Below are 17,074 nucleotides of genomic sequence, written 5' to 3'. Positions count from 1 at the left end.
AAAAAAAAAAAAAAAAAAAGAGGCTATTCTTTTGTATGTTGCTTTTTTCACTTACCAGTACATTCTGGAAATCACTCCACATCAGCTCATAGGTTCCCCTCCCCATCCCCTTTCTTTTTAAACAGCTGCAGAGTGCTTCACTGTGAGGATGTTCCATAGTTTATTCAGCCTTTCTCCTTTATGGGCATATAAGTTTACAATACTTTGCAATTATAAACAATGCTGCAGAATACCTTGGTGGCTGTATTGTTGTGCTGTTGGGGGTGTGCCTTCAGTGTGAAACCTTGGAAGTAGGATTGCTCGGTCAGATGGTGAGAGCACATGTAGTTTTGTCAGATTATTTCCAAATTCCACTCCGTAAGGGTTGCACCAATGTTTATTCCCAGCAGGAAGGTATGGCAGTGCCCATTTCCCCACAGTTTTGCCAAATGCAGGCCATTTGTAAGTCATTAGCACTCATCTTCCTTGCCAAAGACAAGTTATTTTTTAGGGTCCATATCACCTCTGATATCATGAGTCCTGGAAGAAATCAGAGGGGTCAGGAATACAAAGGAGCCTTTGACATCTCTTCAACTTGTACCATCACATCTCCAGTGTCAGCCACCCCTCCACACTCTTGCCTAAGTGGCCTGTTCCCTTCTCTTTCTAACCCCTGTCCTCACCCTGCTGCTGCCTCTTATAGGTCATGGCTTAAGCATCCCTTACCCTGAGGGCTCTAGGGCCTGATGGCCACTCGCGCATACTTGGTCTCCTTTTTCTCATGTTGCTCAATGCTAAACGAGTTAGACCTGGTCAGGAAATGAATGGAGCATTGTTAGTTAACTGGTACTCAGGATCCAAACCAATGTTAAAACGCAGTGATACAATTAGTGAATAGAGACTAGATGTGTATTAAACAATGCTAAACATTATTGGCAATTACTCCTTTTTGTTTTTCTTAGAGACAGGATTTCACTCTGTCACCCAAGCTGGAGTGCAGTGGCACAATCACAGGTCACTGCAGTCTTGACCTCCCAGGCTCAAGCAATCATCCCACCTCAGCATCCCAAGTACGTTTGCGCCACTACCCTTGGCTAATTTTTTATTTTTTGTAAGACATGAGGTTTCTCCCTGTTGCTCAGGCTGGTCTTGAACTCCTGAGCTCAAGCTATTCACCTGCCTCAGCCTCCCAAAGTGTTAGGATTACAGGCACGAGCCACTGCGCCTGGACTTTTGGCAGTTATTCTTATGATAATTTTAAAACATGTTTAGAAGATTCTTCATATTGAAATAACTTTGAAGCTAATAAGTTCAAAATTTGAATTAGAAAATATCACTATTCTGGGGAGCAAGGGCCTAGTTTTCCAAATGTTTAGTGCCTGGTTTGGGAAAGATTCAATTTAGGAAACAAGGAAACTCTCTTTTTAAAAATGTCTAAAGGTATGATAATACTACGCCCAGCATGGGTACATCAGGAGGAGAGACACCACAGGCTGGCTGCAGATTTGCTCAGGGGTGTGAGTCCAGGGAGGCTGCTGGTTCTGTGTGCCCCACACTGCCTGCCTGGGAGAGAGGCCATGGGTATGGCAGTGCTGTGCCTGTCCTCCAGTAGTCAGTCTCTGGTGTTCAGGTTGCATAAGGCACTTCCACTTTCCATTTCAACAGATGGTTTTAAAAAATGTTAGAGATAATATTAATATATGCCACCCCAGTATGGAGAGTCCTGTCCTCATTATTACTAGTCATCCTCATCGTCTCTTATCTATAAACTGGATTACAAGATATTATTACCTGTCTAGCATTATCTGAAGATGACAATGTTACAAAGCAAATAGGAATCAAATAGAAACCAGGAAGTCTGTAACTGGCAGAATAGTTTTCTAGGGTTTCCCTTTCTGCCCCCACAAAGTAGGCTTTTTAAACACTTAGAAGTAGCATTGGAAAATGCTTATATTCTAATAAGTTTTTTTTTTTTAAAAGCTACATATCCAATTTAAAAATAAAATTTTGAAAGAATACAGACAAGACTGCTAAGACTGCTTTGTCTCAGGGGAGATAAAGAATAGTCTCTTCAACAAATGGTGCTGGAACAACTGGATATCTACAGGCAAGAGAATGGAGTTGGCCCTCTATCTCACACCATACACAAAAATTAACTCAGAATGGATCATAGACCTCAAGGTAACAGCCAAATCTATAAAACTCTCAAAACAAGTAAATCTTTTAAATTTGGGTTCAATAACCTTCTTAGCTAAGACACTAAAAGCATAAGCAACCAAAGAAAAGACAGGTAAATTGGACTTCATCAAAATTAAAAGTTTTGTGCTGCCAACAATACCATCAAGAAAGTGAAAAGAGAACCCACAGGACAGGAGAAAATATTTGCAAATCATTTATCTTTTAAGGGTCTGGTACCTAGAAATATAAAAGACTCTTACAACTCAATAGCAAAGAGGTAAACAACCAGATTAAGAAACAGGCCTGGGTGCAGTGGCTCACGACTGTAATCGCAGCACTTTGGAGACCAAGGCAGGAGGATCACTTGAGCTCAGGAGTTCAAGACCAGCCTGGGCAACATACTGAGACTCCATCTCTACCAAAAAGAAGAAAAAACATTAACCAGACATGGTGGTGTGTGCCTGGAGTCCCAGCTACTCAGAAGGCTGAATCAGGAGGATTGCTTGAGTCAGGGAGGTCAGGGCTGCAGTGATTCATGATTGCATCACTGCACTCCAACTTGGGCAACAGAGTAAGACCCTATCTCAATTTAAAAAAAAAGGGAGGACAAAGGATCTGCATAGCCATTTCTCCAAAGAAGATACACTAATGGCCAAAATGAGCAAGCACATGAAAAGATGCTCATTATCATTAGTATCAGGGAAATGTGAATCAAAACCACAGTCAGATGTCACTTCACACCCACTCAGATGGCCACAGTGAAAAAGACAGATGATGGCCAGGCACAGTGGTAGCTCACACTTGTAATCCCAACACTTTGGGAGGCTGAGGCGAATGGATCACTTGAGCTCAGGAGTTCGAGACCAGCCTGGGCAACATGGCAAAACTCCATCTCTATCAAATAAATAATTTTTTTTTAAAAAAAGATAGATGATAACAAGTATTAGGATGTAGAGAAGTTGGAATCCTCAGCCGAGCACAGTGGCTCATGCCTAGCACTTTGGAAGGCCGAGGCATGTGGATTACCTGAGCTCTGGAGTTCGAGACCAGCCTGGGCAACATGGTGAAATCCCATCTCTACTAAAAATACAAAAAATCGCCGGGCGTGGTGGCTCAAGCCTGTAATCCCAGCACTTTGGGAGGCCGAGGCGGGTGGATCACAAGGTCAAGAGATCGAGACCATCCTGGTCAACATGGTGAAACCCCGTCTCTACTAAAAATACAAAAAAATTAGCTGGGCGTGGTGGCGCGTGCCTGTAATCCCAGCTACTCAGGAGGCTGAGGCAGGAGAATTGCTTGAACCCAGGAGGCGGAGGTTGCGGTGAGCCGAGATCGCGCCATTGCACTCCAGCCTGGGTAACAAGAGCAAAACTCCGTCTCCAAAAAAAAAAAAAGAAAAATACAAAAAATCAGCTGGACATGGTGGCGCACGTCTGTAATTCCAACTACTGGGGAGGTGGAGAATTGCTTGAACCTGGGAGACAGAGGTTGCAGGGAGCAGAAATCATGCCACTCACTCCAGCCTGGGTGGCAGAGTGAAACACTGCCTTAAAAAAAAAAAGAAAGAAAGAAAGAAATCCTCATACATGGCTGGCAGAATGTAAATGGTCCAGCCACTGTGGGAAATAGTTTGGTAGTTCCTCAGAAAGTTAAACAGAGTCACCTTATGATCCAGCAGTTCTACTCCTAGATGTATATCCAAGAAAAATGAAAATACATGTTTACACAAACACTTGTACATAAATATTTAAAGTAGCATTATTCACAATAGTCAAAAGTGGAAAATGACAGGGCATAGTGGTTTGCACCTGTAATCTCAGGACTTTGGGAGTCTGAGGCGGGCAAATCGCTTGAGGCCACGTGTTCGAGACCAGCCTCGCCAATAAAGCAAAACTCCATCTCTACTAAAAATACAAAAATTAGCCGGACACAGTATTGCACACCTGTAGTCCCACATACTCAGGAGGCCGAGGCACAAGAATCACTTGAACTCAGGAGGCAAAGGTTGCAGTTAGCCGAGATCACACCACTGCACTTCTTCCTGGATGACACAGCGAGGCTGTTTAAAACAAAACAAAACAAAACAAAAGTGATAAACAACCCATATTTCCATTAACTGATGAGTGGGTAAAGTGTGTTATAACATAGACGGTAACATTATTATGCAATAAAAAGGAAAGAGACACTGCTACAACATGGCTACACCTTGAAAACATTGTTTGTTTGTTTGTTTGTTTCTGGACAGAGTCTTGCTCTGTTGCCAGGCTGGAGTGCAAAAGCACAATCTCGGCTCACTGCAACCTCCATCTCCCAGGTTCAAATGATTCTCCCACCTCAGCCTCCCAAGTAGCTGGGACTACAGGCACACACCACCATGCCCAGCTAATTTTTGTATTTTTAGTAGAGATGGGGTTTCATCATGTTGGCCAGAATGGTCTCAATTTCTTGACCTTGTGATCTGCCCACCTCAGCCTCCCAAAGTGCTGGGATTACAGGTATGAGCCACCGCACCCAGCCAATATGACTTCATTTATAGGAACTATCTGGAATAGGCAAATTCATAGAGACAAACTAGTTGTTTCCTGAGCTGGTAGTCAGGGGAATGGGGAGGATTGGGAATGGGGAGGAATGGGAAATGACTGCTAATGGATGCAGGATTTCTTTGGGGTGTGATGTAAATGTTCTAAAATTGACTGTGGTGATAGCTACACAACTCTGAATATACTGAAAACTGCTGAATTATACTCTATTTTTTAAAATTATTTTTTGTGGTAAAATACATAGACATAAAGTTTGCCATCTTAACCATTTAAAAATGTATAATTCAGTAGAAGAATTAAATACATTCTAATGTTATACATCAACCACCAGCACTCTCTTCATCTTGTATAATTGAAACTCTATACTTCTTAAACAGTAACTCCCCACATTCCATTCCTCCCAGCCCCTGGCAACCACCATTCCTTGTCTCTCTGATTTTGACTATCCTAAGTATTTCATATAAGTAGAATTACACAGCCTTTGTCTTTTTGTGACTGACTTATTTCACATAGCTTACTGCCCTCAAGGTTCATCCATGTGGTAGCATAAGTCAGAATTGCCTTTCCTTTTTGAGGCTGAATCATGCTCCATTGTATGTGTACCCCATTTTGCTTATCCATTCCTCCATCAGTGGATGCTTGGCTTGCTTCCACATTTTAGTTATCGTGAATGATGCTGCTCTTGAGCATCAGTGTACACATATCTTGTTTTGAGACCCTGCTTCCAATTTCTTGGAATATATAGGCAGAAGTGCATCTTCATGCAAATTGGTGCATCTTATGGTAATTCTGCTTAAATTGGTTAAGGAACTGCAATACTGTTTTCCACAGCAGCTATGAAAGGGTGCTATTCAGATGGACGAATTGTATGATCTGTGAATTACATCTCAGTAAAACTGTAAAATACATATATATATGCACACAAAACCATGTAGCCAGACCAAATTTTGCTTTTTAAAAATTCTGTATTCATAAAAGTACATATACACTGAAAAAAGACAGAAAATATAGTAAAAATGTTTTAAATAATGTTTAAAATCTGAGTAGTGGGATTATGGGTGTTCTCTATAGTGAATAAGCATTGTTTTTATAATCAAGGGAACAAGCAAACAAACATGGGTAGGGTTCTCCACTGTGTCATCTCCTGGACCATACTGTCCCTTGGGCCGCTCCCCTGGCTGCAAACGGGGTGTGGCCAAAGAGGACCAGGGGCACTGCGTACTCTTTGTAACAGAAAAACTGGGCTGGCCTCTTGGCCAGTTGTAATAGGAAATGTTACACCACAGACTTCAGTAAATCTATACTACTTTAGTTTTAGAGGTTAGTTTTAAATAACATATATCCCAAGAGCTATGCAGTTTTGATGGTCTTGCTTCAGCTTCAAACCATTGAATCTTCTCTATACTTATTTGGAAGCCATTTTTGGAAAGTTACCATTTCTTAGTGTGTATATATAGTTGAGATGGTGAAGTGAATATCCTCCACACAGTTCATCCTATAGCCAAATGCCAGTATTAGGAAATGTATGTACATTTATTCTTTAAACTCTTAAATTTTTATGACATTCATTGAGCCTTCCTAGCAGGCTGTTGAATCCAGATTTTGCTCATATAGCTTCTTTGATACATTACCGATGTTCTACTATTCTTGAAATTTTCTTTGTTCCCAGTGAATCTGTGGAGAGAAGCTTGCATTGGAAAAGAAATTGTTGAAAAAACAACCTGCTTGTCGGTTATTTCAGAAATTTGTTTACCACATCATATGCCATTGGCTTGGACATATATTTTGAAATAACCCTTATTTCTTGCTACTTTGTGCTAAAACTGTTTCCTGTGAGTAACTAGGGTTGTAAAGAAAGGCTAATAAAGGGTAGACTCTCCCTCTATGGAAGAGAAAAAGTAACTTATTCTCTTGTGTTGCCTACCTATCTAAGACATGTGGTGCCCTATGTGGGCAGCAACTTGAGTACTGTCTGAGGGGCCAGGTGGACATTGCCCTTGGACGATTGTTATGCAGAAGTCTGTACAAGTCATTGGATGGGACTCAAAGACAGTCACCTCCGAAAAGCTGAATGAGTTACCCTTGGAGCTGGGATGGAGATGTTCGAGAGAAAAGTGATTCAAAAAACATGTGCAAGTTGTGGCGTGGCCGAGCATTCACCGCTGCAGACTCTTATCCTTCCATCCAGGACCTGGTGGAAGGTGTCTTGGTTAATGACAGAAAATGTCAGAGCACTAGAAAAGCCCAGATAGAAGAATCCATGGCCATTAAGAAGGGTGAGGCAGATCCATGTCTTCTGAAATGGACTGACCAGCTGCATTCTTTTTTTAAACCAAGGTGTTTTGTTTTGTTTTTAAATGAGACTTACCAACATTCATAAGGGAGAACTTTGAAAACTCAAATTTGAAGGACTCCTCTAGAATATAAAGTATTTCCCCACACATGCAGTGGCATGGGATTGAAAAAATGTAAGTGAACCCTAAAGGCCTCCAGAAAGAGAGGACACAGGGTGTGGCAAGACTAGCAGACAGGTAGGGCTGAGCGTGTGCTGTCTAAGGCACAGCTCAGTGGCCGGTGAGCGTCAAGCCTCAGAAGACTGCATGGAGCTGCGTACTGTAGGCCTTGGGAGTACTCACAGACAATGGAATCTGCAGGTTCACATCCATATGCATCAAGCAACATCTGCACCATACCACTGGCACAGCACACAGCTGCAATGTGGGCACAGTCACAGCTGCCCAGATTGGATAGCACTGGAATGAATGCACAAGCGCAAAGTGTGGAGGTGATGAGAGTGTCCGGTGTGTGTTACAGCTGCAGCCAGTCTGTGACGGCAGAACAGATGCACATATAGAAGCCCTATAGAGTGAGGAAAGGGGACATAACTCGCAGATTTCTGCATTTCTAAATCTTTTGACCTTTGCTTTCCAAAGCTAATTGTTTCTGCAAAGCTGTAGTCTAATTAGATACCTCAGCACAGGAAAATGTCTGCTATATCGGGGCCAGCTACTCTTCCTCTGCCCCTACCCCCATACACAGGACAGTGCAGGTAGAGGACAGGAGAATAAGACTCTGTGTCATTACTGCACTCTTTTCTAAAATGGAAGTAAAGTTCCTGTATTTCCAGGTTATTGTGAGACATGAGAGGACCTGAGACAGGAGTGTGCCTATCATGGGGCTGGCATGTGATCCGTGGACAGCTGTTACTTACTGAGTTCTCAGCCCATGTCTACACTAACCACATAAACGTTACAACACCGTCTGTGGCTGCTGCTGTTTACCCCTTCTTTATCTCCACCCCGGACCTTCTCCAAGCCAGAGTGCATAGTCTAATGATTAGCCGAGGAAATCAGAGACTCGGGTTTGCTCTCTCCCCCACCTCACACATTGGCCACGGAAGATGCTTCAGATGGATTGTATCAAATGGAAGTAAGGATCAGGGTATTTCACTAGGCTGAAATTGGTGAGAACAGCTGTAGATGTTTCATGGAAGCCCTGAGGCAGCTCTCTCTAATCCAGATCTGTGATCCTTCCTCTTACCTGTTCATTACATTACCAAGGGAGCATCTGAAACTCCTGATGCCCACTGAAGTCAGTGGCTCTGGGGGTAGGATCCAGGAATCAGTATTTTTAAGCATCCCAGGAGTATTTTGACCTCACAGGGTACATGCTGAACCTGAGGCTTGGCCATTGGGAAACCGTGGCTTCTGCCTGGATGAGCACCAGCTTGACAATTACATGTCCAAGTCTTAGCTGGAAGAAAGATGGGCAGGCATTTGATCAGATATGGTGTTGATGCATAATGCTGATACCAAGCTGATTTGGAGGCAGAGCAGTTTGGCCGAGCTAATCGTGTGAAGTATTAGCTGGTTTACAGGAAGATGGTAGAAAAAGAAAACAAAAAGAAGGTTTTAGCTGTGATGGCAGCTTTTGTTTCTCCCCTTTTCTATTCAGCATAATGTGGGACTTGTAATTTATAGGGAAGGAGTATGACTCACGTGGTCTCCCATTTCTATAAGGAGGGACCTTCCATGACTTTTGAAAAATAAGCACCTGCCTTATTCTCCAGTTGCTTTCCAGCTAATTTTGGTCCCTTTTCTTTTGCCAGTTGCCAGAGGATCCACCCTCTGAGGAAGAAGAACAAGAAGCCTGGGTGAATGCGTTGCTTGGAAGAATATTTTGGGACTTCTTAGGAGAGAAATACTGGTCTGATCTGGTGTCTAAGAAGATCCAAATGAAACTCAGCAAAATAAAGGTATCACTTTCCACACAAGAGGCTTCTAATCCTCTATACTTCTTTATTTCTAAAGTTTTGTACCCTTATGTCCTAAGTGAAAAAAATAACTTGGTTTAAGAATATGATACTTGGTTTAAGTATGAGGGTAGTAAGTTCTCAAACAGCACATTGGACCTTGATCACAGACTGACCTTATGATGAACTGCATCTGGGGGCTTAGTGAACATTAATGTTTACTCATTTTCTTGTGTTGCCCTCGTTGTTATCCACTCAAGGTGATAATCCAGAATTTGGTTTGGGAAAATGTGAGCTCTTATAACCGATTTGTCTTGTATAATTGTTGTCTTTAAGTTAGAAATGAACTTAAATTGTACTTCCAGAGCCTACCCAGCCCCACAGTGGTCTAGGCCACATGGTATATCGTCAGAGGAAAATACAGACTACTTAAGGCCTCTTAGTTTACTCACTGAGGAAAATACCAGACTTTTTAAGGCCTCTTAGTACACTGACTGAGGAAAATACCAGACTACTTAAGGCCTCTTTCCCAGGCTGTGCTCCCTCTCAAGCTGGGAAAGTTAGCATTGCACTCTAAATGTGTCTGTGTTTGACCTTTACTTTTTGGCCAGATGGTACTTTATTTTGGGCTCTCTCTTTGCTGAAGAAACACTCTGGTGCTAATCCAGGCCCAGTTGGAAGTGAGTTTGAACTGTGTAAGTATGGCTGTCATGAAATGACTCGTTTGCCAACCAGGAGACCTTATTCATGATCTTGAGGTTCCTTAAATTAAGTTTTTGACCCAGTGAAGACCCAGCCAAGGAAGAATCACTTTGGATCTCAGATCCTCACTGAACACTGTCAGTAGCTTAAGTCAGTAGTTTTGAAGTTGTATGGATCAGAGATATTTTTGAGAAGCAGAAACCTATGAGATCCTTTCACTAGGAAAACACGTTGACACAAAATTTTGCCTATTATTTCAGAAAGTTCAAGGACTCTAGATTTAAAAACTGTGAGCTATGATAAAACTAGATTAGAAGGAAAATGTGGGCGTAGAGGAGCTTGACGTTGATTTCTGTTGTTCCTTTGGGTAAAGAAGAGCTTTCCCTGGCCTTGTCAAGCTCTGGCTGCTGTCTGTGGGCCACTGTCCCTTCTTCCCCAGCTCCTGAGAAGCAGGAGGGAGGAGCTGCCTTCTGAGCCAGAAGAGCTGATTTCAAGGCAGAACTTGGAGCAGAGCATTGGGAGGGCTCTGTTGAAAAGTGTTCCTGAGGTAGTTGGAAGGTTGAACGTGCTTCTGCTAGCCAGTTCCGTACTGGGAGACAAGTAGCAGTGACCCTCTGTGTTGGGAGATGCAGTGTCAGCAGCCAACCTATAGCTCACTCAGCCTCTCCCTGTTTTTGCAAATGATGGAGGGCTTGAGTTCCCAAGTCAAGGCATATGGGTGGGGCTGGCCCTGCTCTTTTCCCAGAGTCTATATCGAGCCCTTCCCTAAGCAAGAGGGGCCCTTCCCTGAGCAGGAGGGCTGTAGTTTCCAGCAGTGTACAAAAAGAAAGCAGGGCATACTTGAACTCTAAATGGGATGCTGCTCCCCTGCTACATGCATTCCAAAACCAACTTGAGTCAGGAGTGCCGGTGCGCAACTATAGTCCCAGATACTTGGGTTGCTGAGGTGACAGGATGGTTTAAACCCAGGAGTTCAGGCTACAATGAGCTATGATCACACTATGGAACTCCAGCTTAGATGACAGAGCAAGACTCTCATCTCTAAAAACAATAACAACCACCAAAACCAAACTGGATTGAGAGGTCCCACCCTTCTGTCTTGAGCTGGAAGTCCACAGAGCTTCTGCCTTATTTGTGAAGGTACCCGCCTCGTCCTGGAGAAAGTTGAGGAAAAGTCTGTTTTCATTTTCTCATGTTGCTTATCATGGAGGTGTTTGTAGTTCACAGACTTAAACTTCCTTTTGTTTTTTGAGGTCAGAAGTGCTAAAAGGTTAGAATGGAGAAATGTGGCCTAGATCCAGCAGTGCCAGAGTCTAGAGGCGGCCAGTGTGCTCCCTCAGTGTGTTGTTCCCTCCATGCCCTCCCTCCCTTCCTGAGCCACTGCACCGTGAAGTACCTGCAGACTAGAGGAGACCCGGGTAATGGAATAAACAGGAAGGCAGAAGGACACTACCGAATTTTGAAGCTGTCACCACCCCTATCAAAAGAACTGATTGCCACCAAATATCCAAGTACCCCTGGGAGGAACTAAGCCTTAGACTAGTAGTGAGTGGGTATTGGTTAATAGCCAGTCAAGAGCCAAAATGGGGATAGGGAAGTGGTGCCTAGAGGAGCCTGAGCTTTCCCCGTGACACAGATCTCCCCGATCGCCTGGTTTCCCTAGAAGGCCTGACATATGGAGAACTCTTTGCTGGCCTTACCCTGTAGTCTTGGATTGTTAGCCTTGCACATGATGACTTATGTTGTGAAAAAGCAGCCCTATGTGTGTGTCTGGTGCCCAGTGATGGGTTTAAAATGAGCTGAGTTTCTGCCCCAGTAGTAAGTGTGCTCTTGGCCTTGGCCAGCTGCTCAGATACTGCCCTGTGGCCCTCAGTGGTTATCAGCCTCTTGTGCCTATATCAGCAAATGTTACTGTGATTGCATAAAGCTTCCAACTTAGCACCTACCAGCCTGAGACCATCCCATTCACTTGAATGCCTAGTCTCTAGTTGGGTTTATTCAGGAGGATAAAGAATGTGCCCCTGAATTTCTGTCTCATTGTGGTACCCTTTGGGTGGGAAGAAAAGAATTTCTTGTTGAAAAGAACAGGAAGAATGACCTCAACAGAAGGAGGCTGCTCAAGGGCAGGGACGTGAGCCAGGAGGGGAGTGTATGTGTGCTGGGGGGTTGGTTATAGCTGTTCTAGGGTCTTAGGGTTGAATAGATGGGTGAATAAATAGGTAACCAGGCCCTCTGAACTCTCTCCCCCATTCTGCTTACTAGTAGGTAGAGCCCACCTACCCCTGCCAAGTCCTCTTCATTCCCCAGTTCCTTTAGCTCCCTCCTTTGTCTCAGGTCTTGTCTCAGGTCCTTCCTTTGTCTTTGCAGGGACCAGAGAGTGCAGAATGGCAGGTAGTGGTTGGCAGGAAAAGAAGGGACAGTTATGTTCCTGCTGTCTCTGTATTCATTCCTGTGGCTCAGTGTCAGACTGACATTCCCATAGAAACACTGTTGGATGTCCAGGCACGGTGGCTCACACCTGTAATCCTGCACTTGGGGAGGCCAAGGTGGAGGAAAATTTGAGCCCAGTAGTTTGAGACCAGACTAGGCAACGTAGTGAGACCCTGCCTCTACAAAAAATAAAAAATTACCCAGGCATGGTGGTGGCACATGCCTATAGTCCCAGCTACTCAGAAGGCTGAGATGGGAGGATCACTTCGCCATAAGAGGTTGTAGCTGCAGTGAGCTATGATCGCACCACTGTACTCCAGCCTGGGCAACAGAGCGAAAGCCTGTTTCAAAAAAAGAAAAACACTGTTGGAGGTGACAGTATTCCCTGTCTCACCCTTGGAAGTCTCTCTAACTTGGCATGCTCCTGAAACCTGGCATTTGAGTGATAATAGTAGACAAAAAGGATAGGGCAAATGTGCAAGACTTTGGTTACATTCTTGGCCAAGTAGTATTTTGTAGGTTGATAAGAGAGGCTAACACCACTTACAACATTGATGCTTTGGAAAAAGGTTTTCCAAATATAGCAAACATCAAAACTATGCCTTTGAACACTGTCTCTACTCACATTTTATTCATCATAGACATTATAACCTCTTTAATGTAACCCTTCCCCACCACAAAAAATCAGAGATGACATTCTGTGACTGGTAAATCCTGAAAGTTTATGTTTCTCTGCAGAGAGACAGCTGAAGAGGTCAAGCCAAGTTAGGTATGAAATCCATGCCTGACTAGATGCTACCTTGTTTTATATGGAGTATTTAGTTTATATATAATGCTTTAAAACCTCTTAATTTTATTCTAAATTTTATAAAACTATTCTAACATTCAGCTGGAAAATACTCATGACAATAACTAAGAGAATTCTGGGAGAAAAGAAAGAAGAGGGAGAGACTTGTCAGATTTAAAAGTGTATTATAAAGCTATAGTAGTCAAAGCAGTTTGATACTGGTTGAAAATAGAGTGCTCAGTCCAGACCTCAGTGCAGTGGGAGTCTAGTACTTAAAGGTGGCGGAACAGATTAGTAGGGAAAGTGTTAGTTGCTGAATCAATATGTTGAGATTGCTGACTATTTGGGGAAAAATTAAGCTAGATCCCTAATTTACATCTTACACTAAAATTATGAATGGAATAAATACTTTTAAGAAATACATATACACCCACAAATCCAAGGAGAGAAAATATAGATGAATTAATTCTATAATATTGAGATGAAGTAGGAATTTTTCAGCAAGATGCCAGAATTCTTATGTTATTTCCTGTAGAATAAATTCCTACAGATAGATTTGGGGTGTGTATTAGTCAGGGTCCCAGCAGGAAGCAGATGGCATACTCAGATAAGTAATCCCGGAGAGAGTTTGCTGAAGGGAACGTTTATAAAGGTGTGGGCAGATGGAGAAAAACCCACAGGGAGAGTGCTGTACTCCATGGATAGCAGAAGCGGGAGGTGTTACCCTCCCTGAAGCAGCAAAGGCAAGGGGCAGTTCCCAGAACTTGGGCAGCGCAGCTTCGTGGAGAGGCTGCCTATGGTACAAGAGCTGTGGCCTTCACTAGATCGATCAGGGGGACAGATGCCCAACAACACTCTTCTCTGTGTGCCTCCCCATCCACTGTCCATTGGTGTATCCCATTGGCCATGCCCAGCCAACAGCTGGAGGGTGAGAGGGACCATTGGCACAGTTCACACAGACCAACCACCAGGGGTAGAGAGTAGTAGAGTGTAGATCTGGCGGGGCAAACAGAAAATGTCCAGCATGAGGTCAAAGGATGTGCTGTTTTTCGAGGATTCTCATACACATTTAAGTTTGCCTATCAGAAATGTGGCAATTTATTTATTTATTTTATTGATGTAGAGTCTGGCTCTGTCATCTAGGCTGGAGTGCAGTGGTGCATTCTCGGCTCACTGCAACCTCCACCCCCAGATTCAAGTGATCCTCCCACCTCAGCCTTCCCGAGTAGCTGGGACTACAAGCACACGCCACCATGCCCAGCTAATTTTTGTATTTTTTGGTAGAGGTGGGATTTCACCATGTTAGCCAGGCTGGTCTCAAACTCCTGACCTCAAGTGATCCACCCACCTTGGCCTCCCAAAGTGCTGAGATTACAGACATGAGCCACCGCACCGGCCTTATTGTAGCAATTTCTTACTCCCCACTGAGAGTCTGAGAGAGGTCTATTTCTTCATACTTCAGCAAACTTGGGATGCTGTTAACCAGCATGGCTGGCTCCTTCTCCGTAGATGGTCTCAGCTCAAATTCTACTCCTCAGAGAAACCCTCCCTGACCTCCTCAGTCAAAATAGCTACCCCCACCCAGCACATGTTCCCTCTGCCCATTACCTGCTTGATGTTCTTTGCAGCACTGATCACTCTCTGGAAGTATATTGTCTATATATTTACCTGTTTCTGCCTTTCTAGTATAAACCCCATGAGAGCCAGGCCCTGTCCTGACCTCTTCATGGCTCTGTCTGGAGTACGAAGCCTAGTACATGATATGTGCAAATTTGGTTAAATAAATGATGTGTCCCCAAAACTGTGCCACTATCCTCTCTGGAAGCATGTTGACTTCTAACAGTATGTTTTGTAGGTTGCTCATGGGTCTCACTCCTTGTTTGTTTCCTCCAGCTCCCCTACTTTATGAATGAGCTCACGCTGACGGAACTGGACATGGGCATGGCTGTGCCAAAAATCCTCCAGGCCTTCAAGCCTTACGTTGATCACCAAGGTAACTCCTAACTGACCGTTCTATGAGTGTTAAATATACCCTTTGCTGCAGATTCAGTACCATGATGGTTTTGTGTTTCGAGGGTGTTGAGGACTTTTAAGTCATCTGTTTCATGTCTTTTTGCTCTTAACAATCATAGCCTTAAAACTATGGGGGCTCATGCCTGTAATCCCAGCACTTTGGGAGGCCAAGGCAGGCGGATCACCTGAGGTCAAGGGTTCAAGACCAGCCTGACCAACATGGTGAAACCCTGTCTCTACTGAAAAAGTACAAAAATTAACCAGGTTTGGTGGTGGGCGCCTGTAATCCCAGCTACTCCGGAGGCTGAGGCAAAATTGCTTGAACCCAGGAGGCAGAGGCAGTAAACCAAGATTGCATCACTGCACTCCAGCCTGGACAACAACAGCGAGACTGTCTCAAAAAAAAAAAAAAAAAAAAAAAAGAAAAGAAAAGAAAAAAAGAAAAAAAAAACTGATTTAGAATAGATCCAAGATCCCCATCTTATGTCTTTTAGTCTCTTGGTTATATAGGGCCTCCTCCAGCCCAACGATGCCCACATGCCAGCTGATGGGGCCTGTGCTTTCGCGGGGGTTGCAGCCCTTGCCAGAGCATGAGCAGTGACTGGATTTCAGTTGCACTCACTTGTCATGGGCCTCACAGTTACAACTGCCCCAGCCCCAGCCCCTTGCCTGGCGCTGCCTCTCCTCGCATGTATTCACATCCTTACCTTCCCTCACTTGTAGGTTGCAGATTTTTTGACCTTCATGTCTTCTGTCTTTATGTTTCTTGCTACTCCTAGCAGGTGCTCAGTACATGTTTGAGAAATGAAGACATACAGTATATTCAAAGGCAATATTTTGAGAGTAGGGCTCCCTGCTGGAGGAATGTTCTCAGATTTGAGTTTTAAAACATGTTACTAACACATTATTTATGTCTGTTTTTGTGGTTGGGGGTTAAAGAGTTGATCAGATTGTAGAGAGTGTTTATGTAAAATGATAATGATGTAAAGATTTGTATCTCTTATGGCACGTAAACCATAAATATGGTTTTAAAAGGATCTTGATGGGGAAAATTTAGTACACAGGAGTTTGTTTAAAAAAAAAAAAAAAAAAAAGGAATGAGCCAGGTAGGCCAGAATAGCCCATTAGCATGCAGAGAGAATTCTCACTGATGTTTTTACTTGCCAAGTGAGCCTCTTTCCACTTAAACCATATTTACATTTTTTCTAAAATGGCTTAGGAATGAGGTAGGAGAAAAAATAATTACAGCTTTTCAAGAGAGTGACAGTTGTTTTGAAGTAAATGTTTTATAAAATTTGTAGAGTATGGAAGCTATTTTTCTCTCTGGCTATATCAGATGGCTCTTGAATCGTGTTTAGTGAAATCCGTTTTTCTGCTATTGTATACATTTGATGTAAATATGAAGAGATTTTTCTAGCACTATAGTTAGCAGCTCTAGTGTATCTCTCCAGCAATATTTCACCTGACAGCCCATTTTAGCATCGCATCAATTTCAGAGAAAGGTAGACCAGAGTAGTATTTGCACATCCAGGGAAGTCCATCTAATTCTTGCATGTTGAGATCACCTGTAACCCCTCAATTATGTCTACACCTTGATGAATCTGGGTGTTTCTAGGTTTGGTAATTTCTGGTTCACTGAAAGTAAAAGTAGAAAACATTTCAATTTTCAGCAAATGGCTCAACTAGAGTGTTTTAACCCCATGCAAAATTATAAAAGATGCATTGGCTGAGCACGGCAGCTCATGCCTGTAATCCCAACACTTTGGGAGGCCAAGGCATGTGGATCACTTGAGGCCAGGAGTTTGAGACCAGCCTGGCCAACATGGTGAAACCCCATCCCTACTAAAAATACAAAAATCAGCCAGGCACGGTAGCATGCATCCGTAATCCTAGCTACTCAGGAGACTGAGGCCTGGGTAACAGAGCAAGACTCTGTCTTTAGGGGGAAAAAAAAAAAAAAAAAAAAGCATTATCTAATTATTATTATTATTATTATTATTATCTTTTTTTTTTTTTTTTTTTTTTTTTTTTGGAGACGGAGTTTCGCTCTTGTTGCCCAGGCTGGAGTGCAATGGCGTGATCTCGGCTCACCGCAACCTCCGCCTCCTGGCTTCAGGCAATTCTCCTGTGTCAGCCTCCTGAGTAGCTGAGATTACAGGCACACGCCACCATGCCCAGCTAATTTTTTGTATT

At 43.3% G+C, this 17,074-nt stretch overlaps 1 protein-coding gene across 3 annotated transcripts in view; it reads left to right on the top strand.

The window, feature by feature from the left end:
- Positions 1–17,074, top strand: part of TEX2 (testis expressed 2) — a 118,944-nt gene that overhangs the window by 79,196 nt on the left and 22,674 nt on the right. For all 3 annotated transcript variants that reach the window (XM_039476342.2, XM_039476341.2, XM_074388852.1), the window contains exons 6-7: positions 8,806–8,952; positions 14,762–14,861. In XM_039476342.2, the coding sequence (XP_039332276.2) occupies positions 8,806–8,952; positions 14,762–14,861 (247 nt within the window). The remainder of the gene's footprint in view (positions 1–8,805; positions 8,953–14,761; positions 14,862–17,074) is intronic.

Source organism: Saimiri boliviensis, chromosome 17 (assembly GCF_048565385.1).
Source record: "Saimiri boliviensis isolate mSaiBol1 chromosome 17, mSaiBol1.pri, whole genome shotgun sequence".
Lineage (NCBI taxonomy): Eukaryota > Metazoa > Chordata > Mammalia > Primates > Cebidae > Saimiri > Saimiri boliviensis.
Note: the sequence above shows the minus strand (reverse complement) of the source record. Positions and strands in the feature narration are given on the sequence as shown.